This window comes from Cyclopterus lumpus, chromosome 10 (genome assembly GCF_009769545.1).
Source record: "Cyclopterus lumpus isolate fCycLum1 chromosome 10, fCycLum1.pri, whole genome shotgun sequence".
Classification (NCBI taxonomy): Eukaryota; Metazoa; Chordata; class Actinopteri; order Perciformes; family Cyclopteridae; genus Cyclopterus; species Cyclopterus lumpus.
In genome coordinates, this window is record NC_046975.1 from 6,307,070 (window position 1) to 6,324,432 (window position 17,363).

General features: G+C 43.8%; 1 protein-coding gene across 1 annotated transcript in view; it reads right to left on the reverse strand.

Moving 5' to 3' along the window:
• The window catches only part of nrg2b (neuregulin 2b), a 45,833-nt gene extending 33,249 nt beyond the window's left edge, over window positions 1-12,584 (reverse strand). The window contains exon 1 of the mRNA XM_034543743.1: window positions 12,173-12,584. Within this exon, the coding sequence (XP_034399634.1) occupies window positions 12,173-12,584 (412 nt within the window). The remainder of the gene's footprint in view (window positions 1-12,172) is intronic.
• Window positions 12,585-17,363: the final 4,779 nt, after the last annotated feature.

The following is a 17,363-nucleotide window of genomic DNA, read 5'->3' on the forward strand; positions in this document are numbered from 1 at the left end:
ACACACACACACACACACTGACTTGACCTTGTCTCTCATCACTGGTGTTGTGCATTGTTCTGTCGGCTGCAGGGAGATCTATTTAAGTATAAATACACCCCTTAGATTTCTACAGAAATCAGGTTATTTTCAAAGACAGACACACAACTACGCACAAACACACACACACACACACACACATAAATATGTGTGTGTGTATTTAATAGTTGTGTGTCTGGAGAAGAGGGTGATATGGAGAAATAGGGAGAAGCAAGCTCTTACTATAGATAGATAGATAGATAGATAGATAGATAGATAGATAGATAGATAGATAGATAGATAGATAGAGAGGATGTGCAGAGTTGGTAATGAATAGTTAATGAAGGGCTTGCGGGCAGATCGGTGGGGAAAAGCTATTCTCTCTGTCTCTCCTTTCTCCTTCTCCTCTTTTCTGGGAGTCGTGAGCAAGTCATTCTGTGCCCCACCTGTCCTCCGTTTATCTTTTTTCTACCCCCCCCCCCACAACACTTTCTATTCTTTCTCTTCTCTCTCACCTCTCCACTACTCTCACCCATTCATATTCCCTCGGCTCTCTCTTTCTCTCTTTCTCCCCGCTGCTTCCTTCCTGTTTTCATCCATCCTGCTCTCTCACCTCTCCCTCCTCCCTCTCTTATCCACCACGCCTCGCCCCACCATTTCCCACCTCTCATCTCTCCCATCAACCTTCTGCCCTCAACAGGCAGACACACCATAACTTCATGGCTTGTAAAGCAGACTAACAGACACAATTCTCCTGATAAGAGGATTGAAGCATTGATTACATCCGTCCTCCATAAGGGGCTGCAGATTCTACAGAAGAATGATGTCCCACTGCCCCTTTGAGAAACCAACAAAGACTTTGTTTGAAGAAGGTGCACTACTGCAGCTTTGAAAGACAAAGATGTTGAGATTTCATTCTTGTGGTGTACCCCAGGGCTCTGTGCTTGGTCCCATTTCTGTCAATGTGGGTAGCCGTTATTTTATCTCATTTGTAAATACGGTTTCAGTTTCCGCTGGTACCCAGACCCACGTTTCTACTACACCTGAATATCAGATATATATTTGCATTTCTGATATCAGGGAATGGATCACCCAACATGTATTACAAGTAAAGAAGGACAAAGAAGAGAGTATTACTTGTGGGATAAAAAAACATTGCACAGAGACCATTACCAAGCATTCATTTCTTGGGACAACTGTGTACTTTTTGAAGAACATTATCATACATAATAAGTATGGCCGACTGTCGGTCAGTGGTTAGCAGGTCCGTCTTTCAATCAGAGCATCGGTGGTTCGATCCCTGCTCACGGCCCTAGTCAATGTGTCCTTGAGCAAGACACTTAACCCTGAATTGTTCCCCGTAGCTGTGTCTACGGTATATGATTGTAAGTCGCTTTGGATAAAAGCGTCAGCTAAATGAAATGTAATGTACATCAATTTGTTAAAATATTGCAGCCAGGATCTTTACCAAAACGTGAGTGCACATTTAATACGTTGACTAAACTCATATTGGATGTGAGTTGAAGAATATATTTAAGGTGCTGAGATCTAAAAAATCTGCAACATTACAAAAATAAGTTAGAGTCTGTTAATTATACAAACCCCCCAGGTTAGTCAAATGTATTAGAAAGAGAAAACAAAGCCAAACAGTAAATCTTAAAGGTTTCAGTTTGACCTCCAAATAAAGTTGTAGCACAGGTGGCATAACTAACAACTTTTCAGTTGTCAACCTGTCCGACCACTTATGTTTCTTATTGCCTTATTTAGTACCGTATATAGGTATGTTTAACTATCGCTTTGAAAATGACAAACTGAGCCGTCAGTAGGATTAGAGCTAGTTAGCTGTTTGCAGCCATTGGCAGTCCTACAGTGTGTTTGGCCAGCAGCGCAATCAGCTAACGGGGCCAATACAGCTATCAGAGCTAACAGAGCTAACGGGGCTAACGGGGCTAACAGAGCTAACAGAGCCAATACAACTAACAGTCTTAGTCCCATGAACGGACAGCTTGTGTTCAGAGGAAGTGTGAAACAGTCAACATAAAGCGTTATGCAGTGAACTGCAGTTTAGTTGTATGCTGCCGGTGCAGAGAGCTGCATAGATTAAAATGAGAGGGTATCTGTTAAATGAGACATGGGAATGCGTCTGATAAGCTTGTGGTCTAGACGCGTAGCAATTGTGGTTTGTATTTATTCCATCAAACATTACAGTAGTGGTCGCTGCAGACGAACCCAGCGGAGGTCTGCACTCTACCGAATGCACTTTAGATGGATTCTGTATGGATTCTAAGATTTCTGCATTATTTTGTAATAAACCATAGTTTTTCTGTCTGGGGACATGCTGATAGGCATCACAGCTCAGGACTTACGCTTGGTTCATACTCCCCCTGACCCTGGAACAACCTGGGGGTAGAAATGAGGGTGTGCACTTTTCTTACTAATTTGATTTGAAGGTAGAAATGTACAGTAGCTACAGACCCTGGAATAGCAACCTGAGTGACAGCCTAAGTGACACCTACTAAATAATTTCCGTCATGTTTGACAGTCTTCACAAGTTAAGAAAGTCAGATCTGAATCAGCTTATTGTTGTGTATTTGCAGAAGGGGGAGACTTTCACCTAATGTGTAGGTGTTTACAGTTGTGAGCTCTTCTCTGATATAAGCTTGTATGAATACTTTTTACATAAGAAGATCAAGTGTTTGAGACCATGAGTTGCTGAAGAAGATCTAATGAAAAATGACTGAAATGTAGTTTCATGAATTACTTGTAAGTACATGTGTGCCAGCTTTTCATCTATATCAAGTGTTAGGCCACAATACATTTGAACCTTCTTTGACTTTGTTCTATGCATGTGTGGGTTGTTTCGCAGACTGTTGAATGCAGAGAGAAAAATGCTGTTCATGAGGCTCACCTGAAGGTAAAAGCTGTGTGCATATTAAAGTTTGACTTCAATTTTTCTTTACATTTTACTAAGGCCGAAATGTCTTCATTATGTAAGTATGTATGACACTAAACTGCGAGGCTATAGAGACTTAATAAGTCTCACTAGCCTCTTGGCCTTTTGTTTGACTGGCACTGCTGCACATTGAATCCCCATCGGCATTTCCACATCCACTAAAATGAACGTGCTGCACTGACAAAGGTTTATTGAGGATTAAATCTGCACTTGGCAACGTTGCATGTTGGCAGCACCAAATAGCAGCGAGAGTTTTTTTTTGTTATAATTTAAGTACATTTCCCAGAAACCCTGTAATGTAACCTCCGTATAACGATGGCTGTGTGCTCCTTTATCAGCCGGTCGACCTGTGATGGTGCAAACCAAAGAGAAAAGAGCAACAGAAGATGTATTACAAGTGAGTCCAACTTTCACTGGACAGGGTGCTCATTGACTGCTGCTCAAGTGACAGCATCTCACTTTTAAGTTGTGTTTTGTCATTTTCAGTTGATTAATAAGAGACCATACGTGACTAGCGATGGGTGTCATTTGAAAGTGTTCAATTCCAATATGTCCGACCCAGTTTACTACTGGCCACAGTGGAAATGTCATTCTACCGTTTTAGATAATCTCTTGTTTTCAAACTATCTGTTCAATTTTTTGTGGATGCATTTTACCTCATAGGGTACATTTGACAGATAACCATCGAGGTAAGACTGTATCTTGTTTTCTACCTAATCCTGAAATGACTACAAGGAACTTAACTGTCTGTAGCAAATGAATATTATAGAAAATAACATAAAATAATATTGTAAGAGGTCTCACTTGTTTGTATATGTCTGTGATCAGTACTTAACACATTCTTTCAGGTCATGCAGTACACTTTAGGGACATTGGAAAAGCATTTTTCATTGTTTCTTAGATGCTTGAGGGAAGAGCTTGGAGCCAGATCTGCTCATAGCCATGCTTGGAGCAACATGCATATTTTCTGCCAATAGGTATGACAAAATGGGAATTGTTGGAATTGCGGCATGATTGCCAAAAAAACAAACAGATTTTCAGTATCTCCAAACCAACTTAAAAAAAAATCTGAAATAGGATTTCATAAATCAAGAATTAGGCAATATAGTGCCAACCTCTTCTCAATCACTCAAAAGAAAATACAGATCACTACTTCTCAAAAGCTATGTTGCTCACACAGAATACGACGATGCAAAAACAAACATATACACAGTATCTACCACAAGCCTATAATAGATCAGAGATAACATCTAGAGAGGCAGAGGAGGACATCTGGAAGACAGATGAAGATACTCCACCTGTCACCATCAAAGATCGCCACAACAAAGAGAGATAAAGATAGCGCACGCCTTTCTGAGCCCAAGATAGCCCGATATAGAACCAAAGGGGTGTTTTAACCCTTTTCTTGCCCAATAGATATTTGCAGAGAATTCATTGTCTGTTTCAGTGATATCATTCCTCGTGTTCACATAGAAGTTCATAGGGACGGCCGCTAAAATACACATTGGAAGTGAGACAGAGCAGTTGCTCATGACGCCTTAACCGGAGTGACAGTTGAACAACTTCATGAATATCAGTCGTTCGCTGACTGAGTGCCAACCGCTTTCAGTCAGGCACAGCAGGGCTACTTATGGAGAAGAATGCCAAAGATTAAAATGGCTTTCCAAGAAAACAGTCGGACGACATTTTTTAAAATGCTTTATATGGAATGCCAACTGACAAGTTCTTGGCGTGAACGTTTCTAATTATTCCCTTCTGAATTTGATGTCTAATCTAATTCTGCTGTGGAATAATCTGAACAGAGAAACAGACGGCGCACCGGCCAAATCCATCCGAGCTGAAACAGACACTTTGCTGATGCAGGGTGTAGGGAGTGTGCAGCGGCAGCCGCGTATGTGTGGGTGGTGTGTGCAGTGCATCTGCATGCGTGTGTGTGCGTGTGTGCGTGTGTTGATGTGTATGTAAGTGGGGTTACACAAATACCTATCTCATTCACAAACTGAGCCATGTGGCGTTGGGGCTGGTCCCTTTAAGAGGCATGTGTCAGAGTTTTCTACTAAGGCTGACTGTTTGAAAAAAGGTGAGTGTTGATACATTATTCACAAGAAAGAACACACACATACACACTCTCTTACACACGCTACATATCTGAAGGACATGTACATGAGTTAGGCAGTCGTGAGTGTGCAGAAAAGCGGGCAAATACACACACGTCAGAAAGCAAAGTTGCAAAGTTGATCAGTGTAATGTCAGTAATACATAAATGAGCAAAAACATGATCTATACATAGTTTGTCTACACACACACACACACAAATATATATATATATATATATATATATATATATATATATATATATATATATATATATATATAGATACACGCACAGGCAGGAGAGGGGAGAAATCCTCAGCCTTCTGTTATTCTGTGTGCATAATTTATAGCAGCCCCAGATCTCCCTGCTAATGACAGCACACTAGGGCATCTGCAGCACAGCAGCAACAGTAACAGCTAACTGGCATGGCTGTGTGCATGTGTGTGTGCGCGCGCGTGTGTGTGTGTGCAGAGGTATAATGCTCTGTTGAGACAAGGACAGTGAGAGAGACAGGAGAGAGAGAGACATAAGAGAAAGAGACACACACAGGGTGTCTGAAATAGACACAGATAACGGAACAAAGAGCGGAAAAGGAGGAGACAGACAAGCGAGAAACCTCTCGCAACGCACACACACACACACACACACACGCACACACACACACACACACAGTCTTGTAGAGTCACTCATTCAACCAGTGAATATCCTTGCATGTGCATTCATATCAACGTTCAGTATGTATGTTAGTGGCTTAAGGTGGAAATCCCCTTAATTGAAGAATTCATCAAGTATTTTTCCCAGTACAAACATTACAAGTGTGATTGATGCACAGAGGGGCCTGAACATGTACTCGTCTAGCTCTGTTACGGCTCCACCAACACTTCTCCGTCATTCCTTGGCTAATAGAGACACTTGTTCACTGCGGACCTAAAGGTGTTTGCACCAAAGAAAGCCGCGCTGAAAGCTTAAATTCACCGGGGATGGTTTAATGACTTGTTCGAGGGTGTGGCCTCGGATATGTTTCCTGTTGCAAGGATTGTTTTCGACATGCTGCGCCAGAGCAAAATTCTCCTAATTCTGGGATTTGGAGATCAATGCCACAGCGGTTTTGCCCTCCAGCTGCTGTACACACTGATGTGAGTCTGAGCTGAGAGACAGCGGTGCACGCTAGCCCAGGAAAATGATACTGCTGCTGATAAGGTGCTGGAGGTACACACATGCAAACACGATCTGCTATGCATGGGTCCGGCAGTCAACATAGTCTCATATGCATACATACTAATCTGCAATTATACTTTGTATACGCATTTGATACCACTTATACATAATTATACACATTTTGCATGCACACACACACACACACACACACACACACACACACACACACACACACAACAACATGAACATTCATTCAAATTTAGCAAGAAATCATAACCGTCAATTTGGTTGATCATATGAGAGTTTTGAGTGTTTTTCGAGATCTATGTCATAGAAGGCTTGGTCACAATAATCATTCTAAAGGAATAGTTCAATATATTAAAATGAATGTTCTCATTCACTGTATTTCTGAGCGTGAGATAAGAAGATTGACACCACTCTTAGTGTTCAAGTAAGTACAGAGCTGAGGTCACAGCGGGGTTAGGCCAGTTTAGGATAAAGACCTGGGGGAAACAGTTAGCCTGACTCTCTCAAAACAAAACAAAAATGCACCAAAACACACCTCTAAAGTCAATAATGAGCACAAACTATTGTGTGTTGAATTCATACGTGAGCAGAAATGTAAAAATGATGTTCATTTCTTGATCAACAACAGTTTATCCATTCAACCAGTGCTATACAAAACTGGCTGGGTATTGTTTTAAACAATTAAAATACCAGTACCTTAAAGAGATACCCGTACCATAACCATACTTTCAAATGAGATCATCAACATCTCGGCACGCTGAGCCGCCATCTCCATAAAACACAGCAACACTCGACTTCACCAAACCACACACTGTGCGGGGTGTAGCTGCTGCGGCAGCGGTCGAATCCCACGTCGCATTAAATCGTAGGACACTTGAGGCGATTGGCTGCGAGCGAAAACCTAAAGAAATTCATTCATTCATACAAAGTCATTTCTTTTTTTTAGAGATCTGGTTACAAAAAAAGATCAAAAGCAGGTATCGATTGACTGAGAAGTTTTGATACTACTTGTTACTGGGTTATTTCTTATCGAGCACCGATACCCAGCGCCGCCTGCAGCAATAGCACATGCTGCCAGATACAGTCGGTGAACACAGGTGTTGGTGTCTGCACGTACAATGGAACCAAGACTTAGGGAAACCACCACGACTCCAACAAGCAACTCACCCTAAAACCACAAATAGCTTTTATAGGTATATGTACAGCTTCCAAAAAGGAGATTGGTGAGCTTTAGAGAAGGTGGTGGCCATATTTCTGAATATCCTTTGTGGTTGAGCTGACTCCGATTCAAACACATGATAGATGTTTTACTTTAAATCTTATATTTCCCAAAATGTATGAATATTTTGTTATAGTGAAAGCGTGATGATCTTCAGCTAGATGAAGGTACGGTTTACAGAGTAGCAGTGAATTCCTTTTCAGACATATTTGATATGATACAACGATCCATGAACTTAAGTGTCCTCACTCTCAATGTGCCGGACAAAGTTTCACATTTGCATTATTGCGGCATCTATTTGTAATCTCAAAGCTGAAGAGCTCTCCCTCTCTTTCCCTCCCCCTGTCTCTCTTTGTGTGGCTGACTGACAGGAGGGCAGGCATAGGCTGAACCACACACTTCAGCTACAGTCAGCTACAGCATGCGGAGGAGGGGAGGGGGGGGGGGGGGGGGGGGCATGAGAGTTGAGGTATGCAGCACTAGATACAGCATCAGTGACAGGAGCATGTTGTGGCATCAGATAAAGCTATTTCAGGAAGAAACTGTCAATGTATCTCAAAAGGCATGCCAGCAGCAATGATCAGAGAAGACCTGCATCACGCTTTAGACTCCCTGGGATGTAAGACAGGACTGGTTTCTACTTTTAAAAGAGAGAGTGTGAGCCGTCCACACACAACCCAGTTGCTTTCTCTGAGTGAAACAGGGAGAGATTTGTGCGAGGAAGGCAATGAAGGCCGTTTGAGCTCAGCAGAGACTTACATGGGGTTTCAGATTCCCCCTCATCTATAGCGATGAGGGGAGAGGGTATTGGATAAGCTAAGGCATGCTCAATAACATTAGGAGTAAGACAGAAACTGGACTGCTCTTTTTGCAAGGTGGCTCTGCTGTCTCTCACAGTGCAAAAAGAAAAAAAAAGGGATATTAGCGAGTATTTATACCATTGTCATCATGTCCAAACTGCCATAATGTGGCTTCTACATATTCGTGTGGCACAGAAATATCAAGAGCAGGTCTCTACATTTCAACAAATGAGACAGGTGCTGGTAGTCAAACACAGCAAGCTGAACAATGTAGCTATAGAGCAACTCCTTTGTGGTTTTCATGCTGCATTTTACGCCAAACACTCTTTGGCAGGGTTATCAAAGTTAAGTCAAGGCTATTTATAGAGCACATAATAACCTACAAACATTGACCAAAGTGCTTCATTATGAGATTAAATAAAAAGACAGGAATGATAACATGAATATGAAAATATATGTATATGTATTTTAAAAAGCATAGAATATCTTGGAAAAATCATAACACAAACAGCATTGCACTAACAACAAAATCAAATACAAACAAATAAACAAAGTGTGGTCAGGCATTTCTTCATGACATTATTTGACCCTTCGATAAGTCCCGGCCCTTGAACGCAGACTGGCCAATCACAGCGTGTATCAGCCTGAACTGACCAGGGCCCGACAACTAACCCTCTTTGCTCCCGAGACTCTTTATCTTTGAAGCTGGTCACAGTTAAATGTTGTGTAATAGTCATACTTGTTACCCAGAGAGGTTGGAAGGAGACATGTGTTTCTGAAACGTTGTGTTTCTACATAAAGTCCCGTGGAGCTAACGTTAGCATGGCGTGTTAGCACATCATTAACTAGAGTTAGCAAGTCAATGCTATGCTAGCTACTGACTGGATGTATCCTTCTTGTTGTTGACCTTTCTCTTCTTGCTTTTTGTTCCTCCAAAAAAAAGTTCATATGTATTCAGGGAGTGAAGTTTGTGACTGTGTGGCTCCATGGTAACACAGCTTGACGGAGTAGCAGCTGGGCGATTCAATTAAGAAGTTAAAGAAAATAGATTAGTTATCAGATGGGACACAAGGGCCCACAGTATATTAGTAGATATTCGGCAATTTTGGGACAAATAAAAATGCTTGACCTTTTAGTTTTTAATTGGGTGCTTGGAATGGAGAGCAGTGAGTATTAGCATTAGTCACCAGATATGAGTGGAAGATGGGATTAGCGGTTCAGAGATTTACCTGATGCTAGTCAATAAAGTGCTTAAAAAAAATGTTTTTATAAAAAGAAAGATGTGTACCTCCCTCCACCTGGCTAGTTCACACCATTCAAATATTAAAATAACACTTTCCTAAATATTAGATTATATTGTAACACAGAACCATACAAAACTGTCTGTAAATATAAAACCCGAAGGCTCAGCGATATGAACTTTCTCCATACAACCCAAAAGCAGGTTTTACTGCATAATAGTGAAAGAAAATGGCTATAGCACCACGACAATATCTTAATGTTGACATTATTTGCTAGGGGTGTGTACAGAAGTGGGCGTTCCAGCAGTGTGGCTGTGATTGGCTGGCTGAGGTTAGAATAGGTTTGGGATTGGTTACACTCAGGGTGTGTGTCTGCCGACACGCCCCTTACCCCAATCCACCTTTAAGCTGCGGTAACTTCTGTCTCAAATTAAATTCTTCTTCAGTATCCTCTCTTACACATCTCCAGTCTGATCCAGAAGTCCTGCTCGGTCGTAGCTCATTCAACATCCACCCTGACATCACTGCATCCACCCAATGAAAAGTGTCAGCAGAGCCAATGAGTGAGCTACAACTGAAGGAGGGGGAGTACTGGACAATAAGCAGCTGTTGGTATTTTGCAGAGGGGTACAAAATGTTAAATACTTTACTGAAAGTTGATGAGTTTGAGATGTACATACAAGTAGACATGTAAAGCTGCATTTGTGCTCCAACAAGTTACAATGTTTGAGTGTTGGTTTCCTGGTTAAATAATGTTGGAAAAGTGAAACGATTGTCTTTAGCGTTCCTTTAACCTTGTGTTTACTTCTGAGCGTTAGTTCTGGCAGATGAATCCAAATCAATCCTAGGAAATTAGCAGCGGGGACGATAGAAATACACATTTGTGCATGTTCTTATGATGCTGTGGACTTTCAGAGGCTTCTGGTTGCCACAGTGCGTCTACTGTGTCGCCACACTGTGCAGTGTCTAATTAGGTTGTGCTTCTCTCTGTGTCTCTGGCTTTTGGTGTGTGTGTGTGTGTGTGTGTGTGTGTGTGTGTGTGTGTGTGTGTGTGTGTGTGTGTGTGTATGGGGTGATTCAGCTCATAAGTGGGTATGTCCTCTCCTGAGCTTATTCATGCCTAGAAAATGTGTTTTAGACAGAAGCCTGATTGCAACAGCACAGTCATAAATAAATGACTTGATAATTTTAGTATGTCATCGAGGTAAAAATAGAACACGTTGTTAGCTCAAATGCCGGATGAACCCTTTGTGAAGACTTCTGAGTTACTTCCTTTGAGGGAGGATTCAAGCCCGTACACACACACTGGTGGTTGGCAAGGAAATGATGTTGATTCTGGATAAGAAGGACTTAAAAATTAAAAAGAGCGTTTGTATGATTACATTGTATTAAAGGTCTCGTCCTCACATTCACATGAACCCCAACATGTTCACAGTGGTGCTGTTAAAGATTGTATTGGAGAAATGTGTGACACTTCCACAGTTAAGATCCTTTTCCCCTCTCTTTTGTGTAGCAGGAGAAATACCTTCCTCTCTGTGTACTTTTACCACATTTGACACAGGACAAGCAGATGCTTTAACACTCGCTGGTATAAATCCTAGTAAAATCATATCAAGAGCAGTGTATTACTTTAAATACTGAAAACACAGATGGAGTGGATCAGTGAGATGATTTGCCATAAAGTCAGCATTGTCCTTACAAGGTATTCTGTTAAAAGTAAGAGACCTCGGAGCCTTTGCAACGAGCAGATTGGATGATATAGACAAAAGTCTCACTGCATAAGAGCTCAGTTTATGTGTTATTGGAGCGGAGGAACCAACCCTGATCCTAAACCTTTTCTTTTACCTCTGCTAAATGGGTCAATTCAAGACTCGCTTGTAAATGAAAGGGAGAAATGAGAGAAAGAATAGAGAACATTCGTCTGTTGTGTGTCATGCTCAGATTGTTCATATATTAAAGCCATTCCGATGACAATAACTTACAGAGTTTCTCACACGCCTGGTGAGCCACCGCACACAGTTTTGCTCACAGAAGTAAGTCATTTAAAAACCAGGAAGTGGTAAAGAGGTTTCTGAGAGCATCTTGAAACAAGTTGAGCTATTCGAACAGTTACACCCAGAGACCTGTCACTGCAGTCAACACTAACTATTCAAAGTGTGTAAAGGTTACCTGGAGAGAGGGTCGTGTCCCTGATTCTCACCACATGCCTCATCCCTCTCTGTGACACAGGAACTACAACTGATGCAGACTACTTCACTGTGGAGATGCAGATCTTGCTGGAATCCAGGCTACACGGAAGTGTCAGTATTCACTGATCCTCACTTGTGTAGGGAACCTGCTGTTTGGGGCTTAACCCCGGGTTTAACTTAGGTTTAACTAAGCTGTGTAACTAGCTCTCTCTCCCACACACCAGACGTGCACACACGCGTTCCCCGTCACGCGTCTTATTTCATTATGGGTGACCGGGTTATGGAGGACCAAAGTGTCAATCGGCTCGCGCGCATGCACGTGTGGAGCACGCTGACACACTATGGAGACTGCACGCGCGCACGCGCCGCCAGAGAGCGGTGCCCGTCTCCTGACATCGCCATGGCAGCGTCGGTGGCCCTGATGGTGCGGTGTGAGTGCATGGCAGGTGTAACGGGAAAGCCTTCAACTTACCGCAGTCCTCGCACAACACTCTGTCCACATCCTTCTTCAGATCCGGCTCGCTGGCGTCCACAGGGGCGTACGATGCCTTGAATACCAAGGGCTCGGCGGTGGGGTCCATGAAAAAGATATATCTGTGGTCCTTCTCCACCGTGGTGCACGGGGCCTCGGAACCGAAGTCCCCGACGGTCACGAGCTGCTCCCTCTCGAGGCCGCCGCTGTTGACGGGCCACACGTCCAGCACTTTGACATTCACACTGTAGGGCTCCCGGGAGGAGACGTTCTCCGGGGAGGAGCGCACCTCGCCCTCGATGACCACGGCTGATTGGTACGCCTGGTCCTGGAGGGAGTTGAGACTCGGGGCGTAACAGGCGAAGGAGACCCCGATGACCAGCATGGAGAAATGCACTGGATCAAGCCTCATGCCGTCAGCCTGTGCTGTGCTGCAGTGCTGCTGGGCGGCGGAGCGAGCTGGAAGAGAGAGACGGCGGCGAACGGGCTCCGGCAGAGCAGGCAGGGCAGAGCGGCAGACCTTGTGGAAGTGTCCATGCCATCTGTGTCTGCCGCTGCTTTCCCCATACGGCTGCTGGCCTCGGATGGGGGGACACACCAGCCTAAGAACCGGAAACGGTCCGCTTCTGCATGCTTAAAAATGTGATTGCTGCATTCTCCTTCACCAACCACCCTCCCCCTCTTATCTCCCCTTTTCCTGAAAGGCAAAACAAGACTCGTAAATTAGCCTCCTCTCGATTCTAGGGCTGAAACTCTCTCTCTCTCTCTCTCTCTCTCTCTCTCTCTCTCTCTCTCTCTCTCTCTCTCTCTCTCTCTCTCTCTCTCTCTCTCTCTCTCTCTCCCTCTCTCTCTCTCTCCCTCTCTCTCTCTCTCCAGCTAATAGGCTAGCATCGCATGGGTGGGCGCATTGCCTCTCTGGAATGAAAAAAGCAGCTTGCGCGTACAGGGGAATCACAAGGAACGATACGCACTCCACGTACACGCAAGGTCGGGGTCCTTTATCCACTTGTTCCGATCGTCAAAAGAGTCCCAATCCTGCAAACTCGTTAGTCAGTAGAAAAAAAAAAATACAAAATACAAAAAATAAATAAAAAGAGCACAGAAAAACCGGGGAGGAACAGACTGACGGGATGAGATAGCAGCGGTTATCCGGTGAGGCGATGCAACAGTAGCGCGCACCCTCCAGCCGCGTCCCCTGCGCCCCTCATCAAACGCGAGAGGCTGACGTGAGCAAACATCACCTGCCCGGTCACTGGCGTCGGCTCGCCACGTCCTGCGCAAACACCCTAATGACCCGGGCACCCAGCGCACACCGCCACCGACCCACACCGGGCGACTGTGTTAAAACCTCTGCGGGTGGTGGTGGTGGTGATGGGTGCAAGAGAAATCGCGCACGCAATGCACAGACACGGAGCACAGAGTGCTTCTGTAGCCAAGCCCCTGCGCGGCGCCCACTGTGGCTCTCCGGTGCAAGAGGTGCGAGAGAGGCTATAGGCGACTACTACACACACTGCGGATAGTTGTTGCGATGACTAACGCTGCGAAATTCTCTCAATGGATTCCTCGGCATGGCGAGGCGTGCTCGGAGTTTCGAGACTTTAGCATTAAATGTCCTCAGACATCGAGAAGCTCGCTGCGCGCCGCAGGAGAGCACACCCAGAACCCGACATTGTCCACACTACCGTGCGAGTCATTGCAGTTCACTAATATTTCCTTGGGACACTGTACAGCTTTGCGACTCTGGTGCAACAAGTGGGGGTATCGGTTAGCCCAACCCGTGGGTATTGTTCTGGAAAGACGTTCTCCCCAAAATATTTTGCCAATCCTGCTCAGCTACAGCTAATAAACCCACTTTTTTTTTTCATTGACTGCATCTCCGCCAATGAAAAGAGAGCTTTACACAATATGCTCAGGCTTTTTATGGTGACCACACGGATCCCCTCCTCTCTGCACAGCAAACCAGTCCCATGCCTCCATCTCTGTATTCATCAATCAAACCATTCATAAGAAGTGTCTTACCCTCCCTGTCCGAGGCCGTGCGCCCTTCGCTAGAGGTCAGAAAGCCTTTCATTGTCCGTGCTGAGAAATCAAATATAATGAACATATAGGTGACATATGGACAGTTTGTACTTACTGTAGATGACCAGAATGATAAAGAAAATGTATGAGGCCATGTCCTCACAGTGTGCACCTGTCCAACCGTTTCACCATCATGGGTGACATCTTGAACTGGTCTCTGTCCGTGGTGCTGAAAGGCTTGCCGGGTTTAGAGCTCCGTCCCAACAGGCCTCATGGTACCTCTGCAGACTGAAGACCACAGCCAGATTGCTGCAATGAAGGTTTGTCTCTGTGTCCTCTAACACACTAACCTAAGATCAAAATAGTCAACTTATTTTTCAAAGGGAAAAGTATAGTTTTAGTCCTGTCTGCCATCCATGGCGCTAAATACTAATCAAACATGAAGTTTTTTATTGTCATTTTTTGACCAATGTTGATGGTTCCACATTACATTAGTCCAGGGATCAGCACAGAGGGAGCCCTTCAGAGTCTGTGATCCGTCTCGTTCCGACCCACCCCCACCTCCTCACCGCCCACTGCCCACCCATTCACCGATCTGTCCCCCCTTCAGTCATTCAACCAGTCATGCATTCATTAGAGACGCCATTTAGAGGCCACACACACACACACACACACACACACACACACACACACACACACACACACACACACACACACAATTTAAGAATTTACAAATTAGCCTTGAAAGCAAATCATTGACAAAGCGAAGGGGAGTAACAAACGATTCCTGCTGCCTCAGCCGGGGAGGACTGCCACCAATTGCCTCCACGATTCCCCTGACAATCGTGCTGAGCCTTATCAGAGGGGCTGTTTTTGATAAAGCAGCAGCATTTCAGCAGGATGTTAATGGGGTCATGAGGGTTGGCCTATCATGGTACAATTCATGTCCAAACTGCTTCACTGTCAGGCTAATGCTCTCGATCTCTGATGTTGAAATATACTTGTCATAGTGACACAGAGGCCTCTTTTGTAATATTCATTACACAGAGTTCAGTTAAATCCATCATTAAGAAATGGAAGGAACAAGGCACTTGTTAAAACTTCCTCGAGCTGGCCGTCCTCACAAACTGAGTGAGGGAGGACACAAGACACCTACGACCACTCTGAAGGAGTTACAAGCTTCAGTGGCTCAGATGGGAGAGACACCTGTTGCCCGGGCTCTTCCCCAGTCGAAGCTGTACAGGAGCGGGGCAAAGAGAAAGCACTGTTGAGAAGAGTTCACGTGAAAGGCATGTGGGAGAATCCAACGTCAATTGATAGAAGGTTTTTTGGTCTGATGAGACAAAGATTGAGCTTTTTGACCATGAGACTAGATGCTATTGGCGAACACTACACTTCACCACAAGCGTCTCCACCGTGAAGCATGGTGGTGGCAGCGTGTTGCACTGGGGAGGCTTCTCAGTAGCGGGCCCTGGACGGCTTGTAAAGGTATAGGGGAACATGAATGAAGAAAAAATATCGCCAAATCCTAGAGGATAATCTGACTCAGTCTGCAAGAGAACCACGACTTGGGAGGAGATTTATTTTCCAGCAAGACAACGACCTCAAGCATACAGCGAAGGCTACACAGAAACGGTTCAAAGGCAACAAGGTGAATGTTCCCGGAGAGGCCGAGTCAAAGCCCAGATCTCAAGCCATGTGAGAATTTGTGGCTGGACTTGAAAAGAGCTTTTCACGCCCGATCCCCAAGCAACCTGACAGAGCTTGAGCTATTTTGCAAGGAGGAATGGAGAGAAATTGCAGTGATGTGCAGCCTGATTGAGACAAATCCACAGACTCAGTGCTGTGATTGCAGCCAAAGGTGCATCTACTCAATACTGACCTGAAGGGGGGGGATATTGATGCAATAATTTACTTTACCTTATATATTTATATTTAATTGACATTGGTTTGTAAAAATCTGTTTTCACTTTGACATGAAAGAAGCTTTTTTGCAAATTATATTGACCATAAGTTCATGTATGAAAGCAATAAAAAGGTGAAACATCCAGGGGGCGAATACTTTTTACAGGCACTGTGTATATGAAGCTAGTGTCACTTCAGTCATGAAGACTATACTCTTGCATGCCTAAACCCGTAGTTTATTTCTCATGCATGATCACTAATAATTTTATTGCTTTCATTGCTCGGTCTGGGCTGTCAATTATGACATCAGCTGTTTAGATCAGATGGTCTCCTCTATAAGCGCAGTGAATTATCAGCCTAGTATCATCTTGCTGCTTTCTCTTTTTAAATATGACTATCTCTATTATAACTTCAGTACATTCATGTTGGTACGCACCCCTCCACCTCCCCATCTCCACCCAGTCATCTCAGCTTCATCAGCTTCATCAACTCATCATTCTATCAGCCTCATCAGCACCACCACCAGGTCTGGACTCACAAGGGGATGCATCTTGCTGCTGCTCAGGGCAAAAGCCCCTCCATTACAAATCTCCCTGTAAAGTCAAAGCAAGAAAGACTCTGTCAAGGCTTTATCGTCACATATAATCTGGTTAATAATAAACAATTATCTTTTCTTTGTCAGACTTGTCTCTCCTGATTGAAATGCATACCAACATCTTTTCATTTCAGACATCTCCTTTAAAAAAAGGCTGATCCACAGAAAATATACAAACAATTTTAAGCATTTGGTGTTTTCAAGATTGTGTCTATTGCTATTAATAATATTCCACATCCTTAATGCTATTAATCTGTTTTGCTATCAACATCCATCAAGTCACACATAAATCGTCACCCTCCGGGCCCATGAAGTCTGGAGACCTCATAACTTTACGAGGATGTCTTGTTTCTACATCACCTTATATGACCTTTACATGTGGGGTTCAGTCAAACTTGAATAAACTCTTACAACAACATGTACTAAAACATATTAACTCAAATAGGGATGCAAGCTATGAATGACAATTCCCTTCAGAAATCTAAAACCTATTCAGATGATTTTCTATGTTTGTACATTTCATATTAAACAATATTTCCGACATTGTCCAAGATATTTTTTTCATCAAACCTATTTGCTACTTTCTACACAAACCCTTTCAAGGCCATTGAGAAACAAGCCAAGTCCAATCACAGGGTAATGATTCATGATGCTTCACAGTGGATCAGTCCC